The sequence below is a fragment of the Puccinia triticina genome, chromosome 9A (assembly GCF_026914185.1).
Source record: "Puccinia triticina chromosome 9A, complete sequence".
Taxonomy (NCBI): Eukaryota; Fungi; Basidiomycota; class Pucciniomycetes; order Pucciniales; family Pucciniaceae; genus Puccinia; species Puccinia triticina.
The window spans coordinates 3,162,237-3,179,607 of NC_070566.1; the positions used below are offsets into that span (position 1 = coordinate 3,162,237).

General features: G+C 46.1%; 3 protein-coding genes across 3 annotated transcripts; all 3 read right to left on the minus strand.

Annotated features, from left to right (window-relative positions):
• Positions 1–530: 530 nt before the first annotated feature.
• Positions 531–1,393, minus strand: PtA15_9A319 (uncharacterized protein; the record flags this gene model as incomplete). Its single annotated transcript, XM_053172515.1, has 2 exons — positions 531–847; positions 931–1,393. The coding sequence occupies 2 exons, from the start codon at positions 1,391–1,393 to the stop codon at positions 531–533; spliced, it is 780 nt and encodes a 259-aa protein (XP_053023748.1).
• Positions 1,394–8,035: 6,642 nt separating this feature from the next.
• PtA15_9A320 (uncharacterized protein) lies at positions 8,036–8,648 on the minus strand (the record flags this gene model as incomplete). Its single annotated transcript, XM_053172517.1, has 3 exons — positions 8,036–8,081; positions 8,148–8,328; positions 8,411–8,648. The coding sequence occupies 3 exons, from the start codon at positions 8,646–8,648 to the stop codon at positions 8,036–8,038; spliced, it is 465 nt and encodes a 154-aa protein (XP_053023749.1).
• Positions 8,649–9,933: 1,285 nt separating this feature from the next.
• Positions 9,934–10,463, minus strand: PtA15_9A321 (uncharacterized protein; the record flags this gene model as incomplete). The annotated part of the gene is made up of 3 exons (XM_053172518.1): positions 9,934–10,016; positions 10,168–10,293; positions 10,349–10,463. The coding sequence occupies 3 exons, from the start codon at positions 10,461–10,463 to the stop codon at positions 9,934–9,936; spliced, it is 324 nt and encodes a 107-aa protein (XP_053023750.1).
• Between the last annotated feature and the right edge of the window lie 6,908 nt (positions 10,464–17,371).

Consider the following 17,371-nt stretch of genomic DNA (forward strand, 5'->3'; position numbering starts at 1 on the left):
TGTCGAATTTTACATCCTATCTTTTACATCGCCAGTGCAATGTAAAACCTCATCCATGTAAAATTTGAAAAATCAAGCCAATTAATTAAATTTACATTGATTTTGCTAAATGTGGTACCATGTTAATTCTGGTATGCAAAGCATACCATGTAAAAGTGTACGCTTGGGAACACAACCGTAAAAATTACAAGCTAATGCTTTACGTTGTAAAGCCATGTAAAATTAAGCAATGTAAAAGTTGAAAATCGAGACCAATCAATTAAAATTACAAGCTTCGGCCTTACAAGGCACCCCCACCGTAAAGAAGATACCGTGCAAAATTAACAAAAATGGTCTCCACATGCAATTTCACATGATAACCGCTTGACATTGTGGGAAGGGAAAGATAGCAATTGTCAAGAAATAGAGACAAAAATACCAACAGTTAACCACGCCTCGACTCTTGACTCGACTCGAGAGACAACAAAAAAGCAGGCAGGCAGGAAAGGAGCGCAGGCAAGGAAAACGAATGGCTATGGCTAGATTAAGAATCAAGCCTTCCCACGATTCTTCCTACCCGCCCGCTTTGCTTTGACATTGGCAGCAGGAGCCTGACTGTTCTTCCAATAGGCAACGACCTTGCTTGCTACTGTGGAGCCCAAGAGCAGCTTGCTTGCTGCTGTGGAGCCCAAGAGCAGCTCCTCGTGGGCTGCCGAGTCCTGGTTTGCAGAGTCCTGGTTTGCAGTCGATGGCTCGGTTGGCCGTCTCTTGATCGGCCGGAAACACTTGTCTTGAAGAGTAGGTGCAGGTGGAGGAGGAGCGGCCGGCCGAGTCGGATTTGGCGTCAAACCAGGCCCACCGCCTTTGTCTTGCAAGTGAAACAAAGAGAAAAAGACAGAAAAATCAGTAAAGCAAGCCCCGCCGATTGCTTCTCAACAAAATTCCCTTTACCTGTACAATGGTCTTTCCAGTAGGCCTGAGACCGTGCTTGGGTACGCTCCCAATCAGCACTGTTCAAAGGTTCCGGACGAAAAGTGTATGAGGTGTTCACTTGTGCGGCCTTCTTGGGACGGCCAACCTTTCGTTTCGCTGGGAGAATACCAACAAGCGAAGCCTGGGCAACAGGTTGGGATGCGGCCTCAACCTTATTGGGACGGATGCGCTTGGCTGGGGGATTATCAAATGTCGCAGCAGGGGCATCCGATGAGGATATAGCCTCACTGGGACGGGCACGCTTCGCTGGGGCGAACTGCACCGCCGGAGCCAGGGACGAAGCGGATATGTCCAATGACGCAGCGGGGACCTTGCGAGGGGGACGGCCACGCTTTTCTGGGGCGAACCGCACCGCCGGAGCCGGGTTGGAAGCAGAAAACTCATCTGGGGCTGGAGCCAATGTTAATTGAACTCCCTTCATCGGTGAAATCTCAGCCGCTGGAGCCGTGGTAGCAGGCCGTCGAATCCTAATCTTCAATGATTGGACAGGGCCCTGCGCATCGGGACCACCCGGATCGTTCCTAGCCAACTCATCTAATGTTCCGGGGAGTAAGCAAGCGGTGCAAGAGTTCAGCCTGGGGCAATTGGGGGGAGGGGGGGGAATTTGAGCAACTTGAACACTTACCTCAAGGGGCGGCCCCAGCTGATGGGTTATGAGCCAGCTCGCCATTATAGGCAACCGTCAAAATCGAGTGCATCCTTGTAAAAGGGATGTTGTTAGGGAACTGTGGGTTGTCCTTCAAGATTTGACCGGTACCCTTGTTGACAAAGGCAGCCTCCTCCGGGGTCCAGCAACGCGAGTAGATGAGCCAGCTGGTGTCGTCTTGAGCTCCACTGATACTCCCAGGAATGGGGTCAAGCATATATGCCCTTCCCGCGTTCAGTTGGTCATCATGCCTCCAAACCCCCATTAGACCGTTAGCGTAACGTAGAACCTTGCCCCAATAATGTGAATAGCCGAAAAATCCGCGAGATATTAAGGTATATTCCTCGCCAAAGACTGTGATCTTGAAAGGCCAGTTCATCTCGCTCATGAACTTCTTCTGGTCTTCTTCTTCAAGCAATGTAGCTGTCTCGATGTGGAAATGTAGATGCGCGGGTGGTTTAGCGTCCTCCGGAGTTCGAATGACTGACAATTGTTCCAAAGTCTGAGGTTCTACTAAGGATTCGGGTTCAATCTTCTTTGTTTTCCGAGTTCTTTTCTTCTTTGGTTCAGCAAGGCAATCTCGACAGTGTAGGCCACTCTGCCCGGTGAGACCATTGGTTGACCAAAGTGTAATGAGTTCCGCGGGGTTGGTACGACTGATTGAATTCGAGTCAAACATCAAATTTGTTATTCTCAGAACAGTCAACAATTGGTTACCTCTGGAGTGATCGACTTGGCTATGGTGGAGAGCACAGGTAAATACACGATGCTCATTGACCGAGAAGAGGGTTCGCAGGACTCTGCATTTATTCTTGCTCGGATCCAGCACACTTTCAATGAATAGATCGCAAGAGGCGAACCTTCCGGGTTTGAACGAATTTGGACGAAGCTCCTCGATGGCGTCAAATAAACTCTTCGATCCAGCAGTAAGTACCTTACCCAATGATGTGCTTTCTTTCATCTCGTGAGTGGACCGCGTCGAAAAGTGATTGACAACCAAGTTGAATATATCGGTTGGTTTTCCCCCCGATTCTGCCAGCCACAGCGGACTGAAGACGGCGTACAGAGACTCAAGGGCGGCTGACAGCCAACACCGGTTGGATAGCTGTTTTACCTTGGAGGCAGCATAGGATGCGTATGTGGTGTGACGGTTTCAATCGATGTTGACGGAGTTTGGTGGTCGCCCGGTATTGGATTTTTTGGCCCTGCCCTGAGATTCGCCGAGGAGCAAATCGGTGGTGTCTGGCGGCCGACCATCGTTCTTAGCTTGGTTTTCTTTGGTAGCGGCTCGTTGTCGCTTGGTAGGTTTGGTCCAGCCGAGAGATTGGGAGACATCGACCTGTTTCTTGAGCTGCGAACCATACCGGATGGGAATCCCCCGCATCGTCAATGCATAGTCACGTTCCAAGGCCTTGAGGAAAGCATACAGCTGTACCATGCCCTTCAGCATGGTTTTCTTCCCCGGGCTGTAGAAATAAGATGTTCATTTATGTCAGACTAATCAAAACAGAAGAGAAATTTTAAAAAATAGGCCTCACCTGAACATGTAGTATACGCGATGTAAGCTTTCTTGGGCATTTGTCGAGCTGGGAAGGCCGTCGTCTCCATCCGGATGATCTTCCAACATTGCTCGGCGGCTCGGGAAAAGCAGGGCCTCGACATCGGCCATTGTCCACCAGTCCAACCATCGTCTAGTCTTGGGAAACCGGCGTCGCAGTTCATCAATTTTGTCCTCGTGGGTTGGGCCGGGGGGGATTGTTGGCTCCAGGAGACCAATGCAGAGAGATTGAAATGCTCCCTTTCACGAGAAAAATACGCCGAATATTAATCAAAATGAAAATTTGAAAAAAGGAAACGGTGACACACCTCTTCATCAACCCTTATTATTGCACGATTGCGCTTAACCCGTGTGACCGATTGTCGGAAGTGTTCTCGGCAACCCTTGAGCTTCTTCATCGCCTCATTTGCATCAGTTTTTCCAAAGACGTTCATGTAAGCTGCAACAAACCCTTTCTGCTGGGCCTTGGAGAAATCTACAATACTTGTGGCCAGCTTTTCGCGTTCTTCGGGCAAGATGGAATGGAGGAGAAACTGTTGGAAAAGAACAGTGAAATGGATTGTGTAATAATCTTCTGATAATCCTCGAATCCAGCTTAATTGTACGGGAATCCATCGCTGGATAGCATCACAGTACATTGAGGTGGTCAGCAGGTAGCCGGATTCGAAGAATCAATAAGTGACATCAGATATTAGACCACCCGAGTAGAGTTTGTTGCCGTCCTCGGACCGGTCCAACAGCCGCTCTGACATCCATGGCGATTGGAAGGTAAAATGTTCCCGCCCTCGCCGAAAACTACACGAGATGACCTCTAGGCCCTTCCTGTATATTGTAGAAAGACAGCTCATGTCAGTAGATGAGTCGAAATCTCACCGGGGAAAGAATTTGTCTTGACTTAACTGATCCCATTGGAACATGTCATTCAGAAACTTATCCCCACCACCACCTTTCTTGTCCTCAACCTCGTCAATTTCTTTGAGGATTTCTCGCCTGTAGTAACGTGCTCGATCGGAGTTGCCCAGTGATTCGTGAATGTCTGTGATTGTATCTAATTGCTTATCTGGCCCCGTTGCTTGACCAATCTGCAAAGTGAAACGATGTAAGACGTGCATTAATTGCTATTGACTAACTGGGGGTGTTTAATCATAAGGTGTTGACCTTACCTTGAGCTGGAGGGCAGTGGCCTGGGGATTCTTCTTGATTGCATCGGCCAAATCCGCTAGGGCCAAGGGATCCGGCTTTTTTGGATGAGGCCAGGGATGATTGTGGAACCCTTCGTGTCGGAGAAGGCCCCAGCCGGTCTTGTGAATATCCAAGCGGCACCTAGTACCCTCGCATTCCTGCCAGTAAACCTTCCCCGGACATTGATTGGCGAGGCCTGGGCATACTGGGTTCCTGTGGTTGGGTAGGGCAAGAGGTACGGCAAGAGCTGATCAATTTCCGTATGATCCAACGGTGCGCAAGGCCCCAACGATGAAGATCATAACATGACTACTTACGTGCTGAGGAGTTCTGCAATTTTGCTGGGTTCAGTGGGAGGTGGGCCAGCATATTCGCAATCGTCCCGGTCGCAAAGTAAGACACCGAGGCATTTGACAGTTATTACTTTCCATAGATCGTGGGAACGTTTGTCAACGTTGACGGTCTGGGAGTACCCAATTTTGGGGAAGTTGATAAAGCTGGAGTCGGCCGGTATTACGAATTTAGTCGCTCTGTTAGGGTAGAGGGGATAACCCTGTCAGTCGAGTTTACAGCCGTGATCAATGAACGTTGTGAACCCGCGATCCATGGCGACTGGCAAATGCCACTTCTTGGGTTTTGTAGAGCCTGAGGGTGGTGGTGTTGCGGCTTGATATGGCGTCCGGTTGGTTGGAGCTGGAGGTTTACGGGTACGGGGCATTGTGGATTTCGGGCAAGGTGGTTGTAGTGTGTAGTGGGTGTGAGTACCGGGTGGTGGAATGGGAGTTAAAGGAATGGAATGATTAGGTTCAAGGAAGGTGGTGAGTGTTGAGTTGCGGATTGAAGGAATGGGATTGGAAAGGAAGGAAGGGAGTGGGTGAAATGGAGGATGGATCATGCGGAGGTCTTGAGGAACGTACATACCTTCGTTTGGGTGGAGGGAAGGTGGAGACCATCGACGGAGGCGGTTATCCACGGGCGGTAGGATGAACGCTGCGGCGGTTTTAGGTGTTCTTGAGAGATATCCATTGGGTGGATGTTCCGAAATGGGGTATGTGTATGCGACCTGATCTCTGAAAATCTACAAGAACGTAAGAAATACTATGTAAATTTAGTTTCTGCCGCAGTGATCAGCGAATTTGCATGCCCTGTAAAGGGCGATGCAAACTCTCAGGGTGTGAAAGTGGCCCTGCGGCGCCGCCGAATACGCTTTTACGGTGTGTGCGTTACATGGCACCAGTTTACATTGGGTGGTTTTGCACGCACCCAAGGTAAATTTAGTTTAGCACGCAGCCCGCTGCAATTTTACATCTTTGCGTTTTACATTGCCAAACGCATGTAAAATGCAAGATGTAAAATTACTCCACCCCATTTCGAATCACAGCTCTCGAGCTGGAGCAGTTCGAATGCCTGTGCGGAAGGTATCAGCAACTCCTAGACAACGAGAAATGTCCTTTTACCTGCCACAACTGAAGATCAACGAGATGAACGGACTAGAGCCTCAGCTCAACGACGTTCAAGCGCGAGTTCTACCCGCATTTCGACATTTCAACAGCAACTCTGCGACCAGACGTATCTGATTCAAAAAAAAAAAAAAGAATCAAAGCCTAACCTTCTCAATACCCTCGAGATCTTCCCAAGAATTGATCCGACATTTGATGCAATCGATCCCTTCGTCCACACCATCGCTTGGATGGCTCCGGAGACACTCCCTATCAAAAAACCCGGAAACAATTTAGGTCGAAGCTTCTTCCAAATAGACAAGCTGCTAGAAGACCATGCTTTGGCTTTTTTTTCCCAACGCTACATAGTACGTTTTTGATCCTATCCGAGCCCAATCGATTCAGCTTGGAGAATCAAGTGGAGCTAGCTTACGGCAAGGAGACAATGCTTGAGACGTTGGCACAGTCCGTCGAGCTCATTAATCCCACCATCCTTGCATCCAAGGGATCTGACTGCCATTTTCTTCAACGCTATTCTCAAGAGTGTCTTGCTACTCTCACAGGCCGGATTGACATTCTCTATTTGGCTCATATCGAGAGCTCATCTTAACCCATCAAACTACGACCACTCACCGTAGAGCTTGTCAAGTTGGTGTTGTCACTCTTCAAATTAATCGGGCTCTTTCTCAGCAAATTTACCAGGAACACCGCTAACAAGCCACCATTCACAATCAAACATATAATGATTTCAGTGAGTTTGACGAATTTGCATTCAACATCAATTTCGTGTATCAATGCAGCACCTCCCGTGGGGTTTTGTGCAGCCACCGTAACATTAGTGGAGTTCTTCCGCGCGATTTCGCAAACCTCAGGTAGTCAATCCAGCTGCTTTTCCGGGACGTTTTTATTGTTGAGCATTTTGCAATCTCCATCACTCCTCTGCCTGATGATTTTTCCTCCGAAAGTCCCATCAAATCATGGTTTTCTGTATTGATCAATCTTGTCGATCTGGCGGTTCCCAAGTTCACAGATGCCGTTACCGGGGTTGAAAGAGCTATTGAAGAGTTGTCAAACTAATCTTTAAAGTTTTTCTTCTCATCATACCCATACGTAATCCATACACTGTTCAATGGCTCGCAACATGAGCTTCCAAAAAGACACCATATCACTGCCTGCCTGATAAGATACACATTTGGATGTATCCGAGGTACCTGCGTGGGGATTCCGGCCTAACACCACGGATGGATCACGTCCCTCAAACTTGACCCAACATAGTAATCTGTTCTGGTCTTTGTGAATCACATTCTTCCATTCAGCCGGGGTTTATCCCAAAATGTTTGGATGAATTTACTTTGTCACTCCAACAGGGGAAACACAGCAGACAACAAGCCACCCTTGAGCGAGGCTACACATGTCATCATTGAGTTACTGTCCCAGGCAGACTGAGATATGAAGTCTTTCCTGCTGGTAGTAGAAATGTTGAGGAGAATGGCGCAATGGATTGCATGCTTGTAGGAATTGGCCAGACTGTTGGCTGCATTGCAGGATTTACAAGTCTTTTTGTGCGCCTGAAAAACCAATGCGGGTTGAGATGTCTCGCCATCAGGAGGTAGGGCTGGAGTGTTCTCGGTAGGCTTAGCTTAATTGGTTGTCCGGGGATGGCACCCTGTTGCTTCTGGGCAGGCGCTGCGAAGTACCCGCTGGAAGTTTGGCATTCGATTTTTGTTGTCTAGTTCTCGGAAGTTGAAGCCCAAGCCCTGTCCTCAAATGTGGCTTGGGCAGCGCCGGTCCCGCCAGCCGGACTCGCCGAGTTTGATGCCGATGGATCTAGGCGGCTGCGCGACTGCGCGGGGCGCGAACTTCAACACTCCAAACAATTATCTCCGTAACGTTATGCGTACATGATCTAATGGCAGGTATTTTGAAGGAGAGACGGCTGACTGCATAAGGCTGTCTTCCGTCTCGACAGAGGCTCAGCCTCACTTTGTATACATACACTCATCTTCTCTATTGGATGTCTGGAGCCCAGGAAGCGGAGAGGGAAAGAAGGGCCTTGCGCTCTTGCGCGTTTGAGTTGCAAAGTGATTGAAATTCCTTGCTACTAATGATCAATGGAGATACAAATTGAGAACGATTGTACATTAAAAGTTGATACAAGGAAAAGATACAAGAAAAGAATGCCAGCAGCTCTGATTCAACCGGAGAGTCCCGAGTCCGATGGAAGCGTTCATAGTTGGACTACAACGCGACAAAAGGGGCATGTTGATTCCCGCTCCATCCAGACCTACACCAAAAAAGAATTCGAGTGAGTCATTGATTACGAAGATCAAGAGGAAAAAGATGTGCTTACTTGGATGCAGTCTTGGTGGAAAAGGTGGGAAGGATGGCATGGGAGCTCGACGACAGTTCGGCCAACTTGAAAGAGTTCATCTTGACAGATTGTGCAGCTCTCAGCTTCGCCATCTTGGCTCGGTGTCGCAGTGGCGGCGGTCGGGTGGGGAAGAGCGTCCAGTCCCCGCTGAACATGCCTCCTTCGCTGTTCCAAGGCAGCTTGCTCGGGAGGTAAAATCAGAATCAGCCGTGAAAACAACACAGGATTTAAGCGTGGCCTACCTGATCCACTTAGACGGTTCATGACCTCCTCGGCTACCTCCGGAGAGATCTCACCTGATTCCACTAGGCGGTCCATGGCCTCCGCGATTTGCTCCATAGAAAAGGCGCTGAAATCGAAGTTGTCCAGGAGAGCGGGCGTAGCCCATTCGTAGTGGTCGTCTGCCAACACCTGAGCCGGGCCTTCGGCCGCGAACTCCAACCATTCCTCTTCGTCCAAAGCAAACATGTCTTGGTCCATAATAAGTATTTATTAAAGACTAAGAGTTTCTGGAGTAGCTGCTAGGGTCTGGGAGGGGAGGGGATGGGATGGAGGTGGCGAAATTGATTGTGAGTTGGGGGAGATGACTGGTAGGAGTACGGCTGGGACCGTACGCCTACTTATACCTTACATCAATGCTGAGCCCAAATTCAGCAGCACGTAGGGGAGACCTCACAATTGAATTGGATGACTGAGAACTGGTGCTGCTTGAATAGAGCGCGAGGCTCAGCTTGCTCAACAAAGGCACCTATGTGAAGCCTGGTTTCTAGACCATCTACGAGTTGCTCTGCCTTTCTCCGCTTTCAAGCCGCCTGCTTTGAACAAGAATTCCAGTTTCCCTTTGTGCTCAGCAGACTGAGTGAAATTGTATTTCTGATAAATCCCCAAAGCTATAGATCTTAAGGCTTTGATTTCTCTTATCCGTTACGGGCGGGCGGTAGCTGCAAAACTGCCTCATTTTCTACAAATGTAATTGAGACTTTATATTTCCTGGAATCGTCTGCAGAGTCTGGCCAATCCTTTCCTCGGATGGCAAGGCCGGCGCTGAAGGCAAAGTCACCGGAGGAGGCACTCATTTACCTGACTTCCGATGAGGGACATGTGTGCCAAGTTAAAAAGAATAAGTCTTCATTCTGGCATGAGCGGGCAGAACTTTGCACGCATCCTTCTGAGCATGATACGGACTTCGGTGTTCCGCCGCGCCCATGAAGCTTTTTCATGTTGCTTGAAAAGATGTCTGTTCCCAGTTCTTGGCCATGATATGTGTACAGATCATTCTTAGACGCCGCTATCCACACTCCGTGAATTTGGTGTGAGACGATTTTGGGTTGGAAAGACTGTTTACCCAAGCGCAGTTGGTATTCAACTCTGATTCCGCAAGAGCAATCTAATAAATTGGGAGGGAATGCTGTTGAGGGTATATTTCAACATTTATTCACGTTTGAATATGTGCAACGTGATCTAATGACAAAAAGATTTCAGGAGAGAGATCTCGTCTTCAACACACAAGGCCTCTTCCCTCTCGACAAAGGCACAGCCTAATTTCATAATCATCTTCTCCATGTTGGCATTGGATATGCCTAGACCGCAGGAAGCGGATCAAGTCAAATGAGTGCCTTGCGCTGTTGATTGATTTCAGCCCAAGGCAATATGCATTCCTTGCTACTATTGTAAGAATCTATTTAAACACAAATAAGAAAGTATTGTACACTAAAATTCCGTACTAGAAAGAGATACAAAAGAAGAATGCCGCTCCCCAATTTAACTAGAGGGTTCCGAGTTCGACGGAGGTGGCAGTTGCAATACAACTCGGCAAATAGGGCAGCTTGTGTTCTGTTCTAGCCAGGGCTAAAGCAGAAAAGTATTGAAATTAGTAATGGACTATGGAGGCTAGGGCTAAAAGAGTTGCTTACTTGAATGCAGTCTCGGTGAAAAAAATGGGATGGATGACATGGGAGCTGAACAACTGTTTGTCCAACTTGGGAGAGCTCTTCCTTACAGATTGTGCATTCCGGAGCTGTGCCGTCGTTGCCCAAGGTCAAAGTGGCGGCGGCCGTGTTGGGAAAAGAGTTCAGTAGCTCTTGAACCTGCTTTTTTCGCTCTGCGAAGGCGGTGGCCCGAGCTTCTTCCAGAGGTAAAATCAGAATCTTCCATAGAATTTGGAAAAAAACACAGCTTACCTGATTCCATTAGATGGCGCAAGGCCTCTCCAAACTCCTCCGGAGAACCAAATGCATCCGCATGCGCAAGGTCGGACGAAACCTCTTCGGTTGACTCTAATATCTCTTGGTTCATATTTTGTATTTATCAAACGCTAAAGTTTTTTTGGAGAAACTGCTAGAGCCTAGGAGGATGTGGGATGGGAGGGGGTATATTGATACAGAGTTTGGGGAGGCGATTGGTAGTAGCACGGCTGGAACCGTACGCTTACTTATACTTTTCATCAATGCTGAGCCCGACTTTGGCAGCGCTGCTGGGAGGCTTCGCGGTTAAAGTACTGAGGATTTGTGCTGCTTGCATACGGCGCGAGGTTCAGCTTCTACGCTGAACAAAGGGTCACGTTTCCCTTTGTGCTCTGCAGATTGGAAGAAGTTATGTATCCAGGCTTCCCTCTCTGATCGATCCGTAAACCTTAAAGAATTGAAGGATGCCGTTTTTCTTATTCGTTATAAGCGGATGGCAGCTACCAAACTGTGTCAGTGTTTACCCAAGAAATTGAGACTCCATATCCCCTGGAATTGTCTGGCAAACCCGGCAGAGCCTGGCCAATCCTTTCCGGCAGGACCTCGAAGTCCGCCTCTGGAGGGGATGAAGCTCCCAGCAAGAAGCCCTGTTAATTTTTCTCTCTTCCTCCGAGTCTGATTGTGAGCTCCGACATCTCATATTTTCCAATACGCTTTTCTGTGCTACGATGCAAAATGCTGGAGGCCCCTGAATCACACTGTCACCAGCAGGGAAAGATTCGCACACATCTTTCGGGGAACACTTGCTATTAATAGGGATTTCGCGACTACGTCGCGCCCATGGCCCCGTTTCTTGTTACTTGCAAAGCTGCTTGTTCCCAGCTTTGCGCCGTAATTTCAGCGCAGCTCAAATCATAGACTGTAAAGATATGGAGTAGATTACTTTATTGAAACAGTTATAAATAAGAACTCAATAAAAGTAATACACTTGTTGAAAGAATAAATATAACAATGGTTAGTTCAGCTAGCTGATAGAAGAATAAAGAATATTTGTAAAGAAAAAATACCTCGAAGAATGAACCGCAGACAAATGGAAATCTTGACACAAACACAACAACGGCGACGAGTAAACAGCAGGAATGATCACAATGAAAGCAGCCTAGAGATCATGAAGAAAAACAATAACGGTCAATAACGTAAATCGGTAATGTTGATTATGAACGTTCAAACAACTACCTGCCCGGAGACTGTTTCTAGCTCCTCCTGGATGATTAAAGTCGGCGAGTGTTGTTATTGAGTCTTCGATTTTAGATTTGAAACTGGGGACGAAGGAGAAAGACTTCGAGTCTTAATCGGATCAATGAGTTGTTAATCGAGGATAAAACAGCGAGTAAGAATAGGGAAGAATAGAGTTGTCGGCGGATAAGAAAGGAATAGAGTTTTGTCGGAGATGCGGGGAAGATGTGCGGAAGAAATTGATTGACACGATGCCCGATGTACACGTCATATGCATAAGGTAATGCATACACATAAACAGAGAATTGAATAATGTCCGAGTTTAAACGCGACACTCCTCCTAAACACGCACATTAAATAAATGTAACTGTTTAAAAGCCAGAAGAAGTTTAATCTTCCCGAGAGGTTTGGTCAAAACATCGGCAATCATGTCGGTTGTTGAAACTTGCAAAACGCGAAGGACCTTCATCGTAATCAACTGTTGGACGTATTGAAAACGAATTTCGATATGTTTGGTGTTGGGGGTAAGCTGTGCTTCTTTGCTTATGATCACCGCACCCGAGTTGTCGTTAAAAAGCGTCGGAGGACCTACAGCGATGTTCAGCGAGGTGACTAGGTTGGACATCCAGCGAAGTTGCTTCGCGCATTTATTCATAGCGATGAACTCAGCTTCGGTTGTTGATTGAGCGACAACAGATTGCTTCTTTGTAGTCCAGGATATTGGATTACCGTAGAAAGTGATAACGTATCCAGACATAGATTTTTTAGTGACCAAAGAAGTACCGTAATCCGCGTCAGCCCACCCGCATAAAGCATCAGTTTGTTGGCCTTTTTGAAAGTGAATGCCAACATCGGCTGTGCCTCGTAGATATTGGAGAAGGTGTTTGATCAAAGACCATTGACACAAGGAAGGGGAAGATGAAAACTGCGCCAGAACGTTGACTGTGAACGCAATATCTGGTCGAGTGTGTAACGCCAGATAGTTCAACATGCCAATTGCTTTCTGCATCGTCTTAACATCAAAAGGTGGAGAGCTTTCGGCGATTAGTCGATGAAAATTCATTGGAGACGGCGCCTTTACCGAGGTTGCGTTAGACATGCCGAATTCATCAATGATTTTACACGCGAAATCTGATTGATGAACAACAAGAGAACCGTCTTTTCGCCAATCAAGAGTGTAACCGAGATGTTGCGTAGGTTGTTCCTTCACTTTGAGCTTATACGATCTCTTCAAAGCGTCTAGAAAGCGAAGAATCTGTTGCCAATCATTACCAACAATAAAACCATCGTCGACATGCATATGTAGCAAAATAGAATTGTCAACATTGTGAAACAACGCATCATCTAACAGAGATGCCTCAAAGCCGATTGCCTTCAGTGTTGAAACTAGATGAGTTTTCCACATTCGCGGCGCTTGTTTCGTGCCGTACAAAAGCCGATTGCCTTCAGTGTTGAAACTAGATGAGTTTTCCACATTCGCGGCGCTTGTTTCGTGCCGTACAATGATTTGTTAAGCTTCCAGACCCAACCTTTCTTCTTGGGATCCGGGTCCTCAAAGCCAAGAACTTGCGAAACATATATCGATGCGTCAATGTTACTGTAAAGAAAAGCTGTTTCGACGTCGAATTGAAAAACAAATAGTCCCTTGTTGACTGCAAGGGAAAGCATCATTTTAAAAGATTCGTTTCTTGCGACGGAAGAGTAGGTTTCTAAAAAATGAATCATGTGTTCTTGATGATTTCCAAACACCACCCAACGCGCCTTGTGACGAACAACTTCCTTGAACTCGTTGAGTTTCTTCGTCAACAACCACATGCCACCGATTGTTTTGTCATCAGATGGAGGTGGCACGAGAGTTCCGGTATTTTGCGATTGAAGGGAGTTGAATGCGGCGGACAGAGCCGATTCCCATTGTGGCAAGGCGGGCAAGTCGTTCATGGCCTCATTGATCGACACCGATACCGTCAAGTTTAAATCCGGGAATTCAGTTATTGAAGCAAAATTTAAATCCGGTAGGTTTTGATTTAAACGGCGGGAACCTTCGATGATGTTCGCGGGAGTTACTGAAGAATTGATGTCTCTAGGGGCGATTTGATTTTGAGAACCCCATTCATAGGTGAAGTACTTCGTCGACTGTTGTGAATTTGCAGAAGGCGTTAAATCAGATTCATGAGTAACAGCCGGCGATGGTGAGGGATCAGGCGGGAGAAATGGAGGAGTAGACGACGGAATAGGTGGAGGTGGAGACGACGGAAGTGGAGGTGGTGAAACGGGGGGAGAATGTTCAACAGGTTGAGATATTTGTTTTGAGCGGAGTTTTTTGCTTGATACGTCAATAGCAACATGTTCATCCTGTGAAGTCAAGTCTGCAAGTGATGTGGGCAAAGTTGAAGATAACTTCATCATTGCAGACTTAGAATTATACGGAAACGATAGAATAGAAGGGGTGTAATCTCGGCTTATCACCGTGCGGCAAGAAATTGGGTCAAAGAAGCGCATTGCATCTGACCTGGACTCATAGCCAAGAAATAGAAACGGTTTGGAAGGAGGTAGAATTTTTGACAATGGTGACTGTGTGTGAACGTAAACTTTGAGACCAAACGGCAGAAGTGTATGAACTTGTCTTACTTGTTCTATACACGAGTGATTGTCGACTAAAACCGAATTTGGGGAATTCCAGTCGAGAGCTGAGGAAGGGAGCATGTTGATTAAAGATGAGGCGAATTTTGCTGCTTCATCCCAGTAGTTTAGGGGAACAGAGGACTGAGCCAACATACATCACATTTTCATAAGCAACGTTTGATTGAAACGTTCCGCTAAACCGTTTGTCTGTGGAGAGTTTGCCGGTCCTTGCTTGAGAGATATTCCGCGCTGCGACAAGAAAGATTTGAATACGACCAAACCAAATTCACCGCCACGATCGGTATGAAGAATTGACGGTGTCACATCCAAAACATTTTTTAATTCGTTCAGATATGACATAATTTTCGTCTCTGATTCTGATTTCTTCTGCATAAGAAAAATCCGATTAAATCGTGAGAAGTCATCGATGAGAACCAGAATATATCGAAAGGAATTCCGAGAGTTGGGTGACACCTGTAACACATCCATGTGAATCATTTTGAATGGGCTAGAAGCGGAAGGAAGGGGATTGCTATGTGAAGAACGCTTCATTTTAGCCATTCTACACACCTTGCAATTAATCGAAGACCCGGTTTTTTCGTTCGGCGAAATTTTCATCAATTCGAAGAATTTTTTCACATATACATCCGACGGGTGACCCAAAATAATGTGCCAATCTCTATGCACATTCTTCTCCTTCATTGAAAAAAGAGCTTTTGTCGTGACCACGCTTGAACCGGATGATACATACAAATCGCCTGTTCGTGGGAATCGTTCAATAACTGTTGAGCCCATGTAAACTAGGAACAACTTGTTCTTATGAATACAGCAAAAACCGTGATCTTCAAGTTGGGAAACAGAAATGAGGTTGCATTTTCCAGATGGGGCCAAATATACCGGAAAGATGTCGTATTTTCCGAAGCGCATCGAACCCATGTGAGTTATTTCCACAGATCCTGAGTACGTCCTCATTTTCTTGTTGACGATTTGAAGATTAGATAACAGACGCTCATCGGATACAGTTGATTTGGATGCACCGGTGTCAAGAACCAGCCGAATTTTTTCGTTATCAATCGGTCCCACGTGAAAGGTGCTTTTGTCTTCGACAAAAAATCCGGTATCCTCCAAATTGTTGTCTTCAATCAGTTCAGACACAGCATCGACAGTTTCTTCTTTTTCTGATTCTTCAATAGAATGTAAACGTTGACTTCGAAGTTTAGATAACGACTCAATTAGTTGATTGAGCTCCTGGTCACTCATTTTGATTTTTGATGATGAGGAAGGAGGTAAAGTGATTCGATTTTTTGTTGGAATCACATTTCTGAACTTCTTTTCGACTGCCTTGAACTTGTCCTTATTTGGTCGAGTAAAAGGTTTTGATGAAACGGCATTAATTGTGCCAGAAAGTTCATTCCAACTGTGCTCGATACTCATTCGGGTCGCAAGTTTTTCAAAGGTGAACGGATTGGTGTCAAACAGGTTTTGAATCAGAGAAGCAAGAGAATCGTCATGTCAAAAGCTTTTCAGGAAAAACATTCCTGCCATTGCGGTATCGACTTGCATGTGCTTTGTGACGAGTTGAGCGGATTTGAGAGAAGTGTACATAGACTGAAATTTACTAATGTGAGCAGCAATCGATGTTCCAGGAACATAATCGAGATGAATGAGTGTGTAGAGCTTGTCTCCAAGCTTTATTAGAGATTGTTCACCGCATGCTTCAGCTAAATCCGTCATAGCCTTGGAGAAAGAATCGGCTGCCTGAACGACGGAATATAAATCGGCAGATACACATAATTCGAGAAGCGTATATGCGTTGGCGGTCTTCTTTCGGAACTTCTTCTCTTTTTTGTGAGCTTCGCACCATGCCTTGTCAAAGACTTCTTCATCACCGCGTCCAATAATAAGATTCTTGAATGATTTCTTCCATTCAGGATAATTATCACGACGGAGCTTAGTAATTCGAATCTTATCGCCTCGATGGTCATTATCGCTTGACGAGGATTCATCAATGTTTGGATTGATGACCGGAAATTCTGCCATCTCGTTCGTTTTGATCTAGAAGTGATTCTTATTTTGAGTTCTTTAACTGTCAAGTAATACTCTCGCTACCATGTAAAGATATGGAGTAGATTACTTTATTGAAACAGTTATAAATAAGAACTCAATAAAAGTAATACACTTGTTGAAAGAATAAATATAACAATGGTTAGTTCAGCTAGCTGATAGAAGAATAAAGAATATTTGTAAAGAAAAAATACCTCGAAGAATGAACCGCAGACAAATGGAAATCTTGACACAAACACAACAACGGCGACGAGTAAACAGCAGGAATGATCACAATGAAAGCAGCCTAGAGATCATGAAGAAAAACAATAACGGTCAATAACGTAAATCGGTAATGTTGATTATGAACGTTCAAACAACTACCTGCCCGGAGACTGTTTCTAGCTCCTCCTGGATGATTAAAGTCGGCGAGTGTTGTTATTGAGTCTTCGATTTTAGATTTGAAACTGGGGACGAAGGAGAAAGACTTCGAGTCTTAATCGGATCAATGAGTTGTTAATCGAGGATAAAACAGCGAGTAAGAATAGGGAAGAATAGAGTTGTCGGCGGATAAGAAAGGAATAGAGTTTTGTCGGAGATGCGGGGAAGATGTGCGGAAGAAATTGATTGACACGATGCCCGATGTACACGTCATATGCATAAGGTAATGCATACACATAAACAGAGAATTGAATAATGTCCGAGTTTAAACGCGACATAGACGCCTAGCCACACCCGTGGAATTTGGTGCAAGATAAAATCTGAAAAGATAGTTCGCCCAGGCGCACTTGGTAGCTGCGACACCTAGATTTAGAAGATTAATGAAATGGATCGGGAGGAAATGCTGCTGAGGGTACATTTGAAGTTGTGGATGCACAAAACACTGATTGCAATGTTGTCTTATCCTGGGTGATCATGATACAAAGGCCTGGACATCCGATATAATATTAAGAGCTTATGTAGACAGAGTAAGGACTCTCGACGCCATGAAGTAGCAAAGTATATTCGCTACATGTAGGGAGATGTCTCTTATCTTGCCTTTTTTTTTCTTCTTTGAGCATGCTAGCCTGCACTCCTCGGTCCCATCGAAATCTGAGGAGGGTGTCTGTCTCGATACAA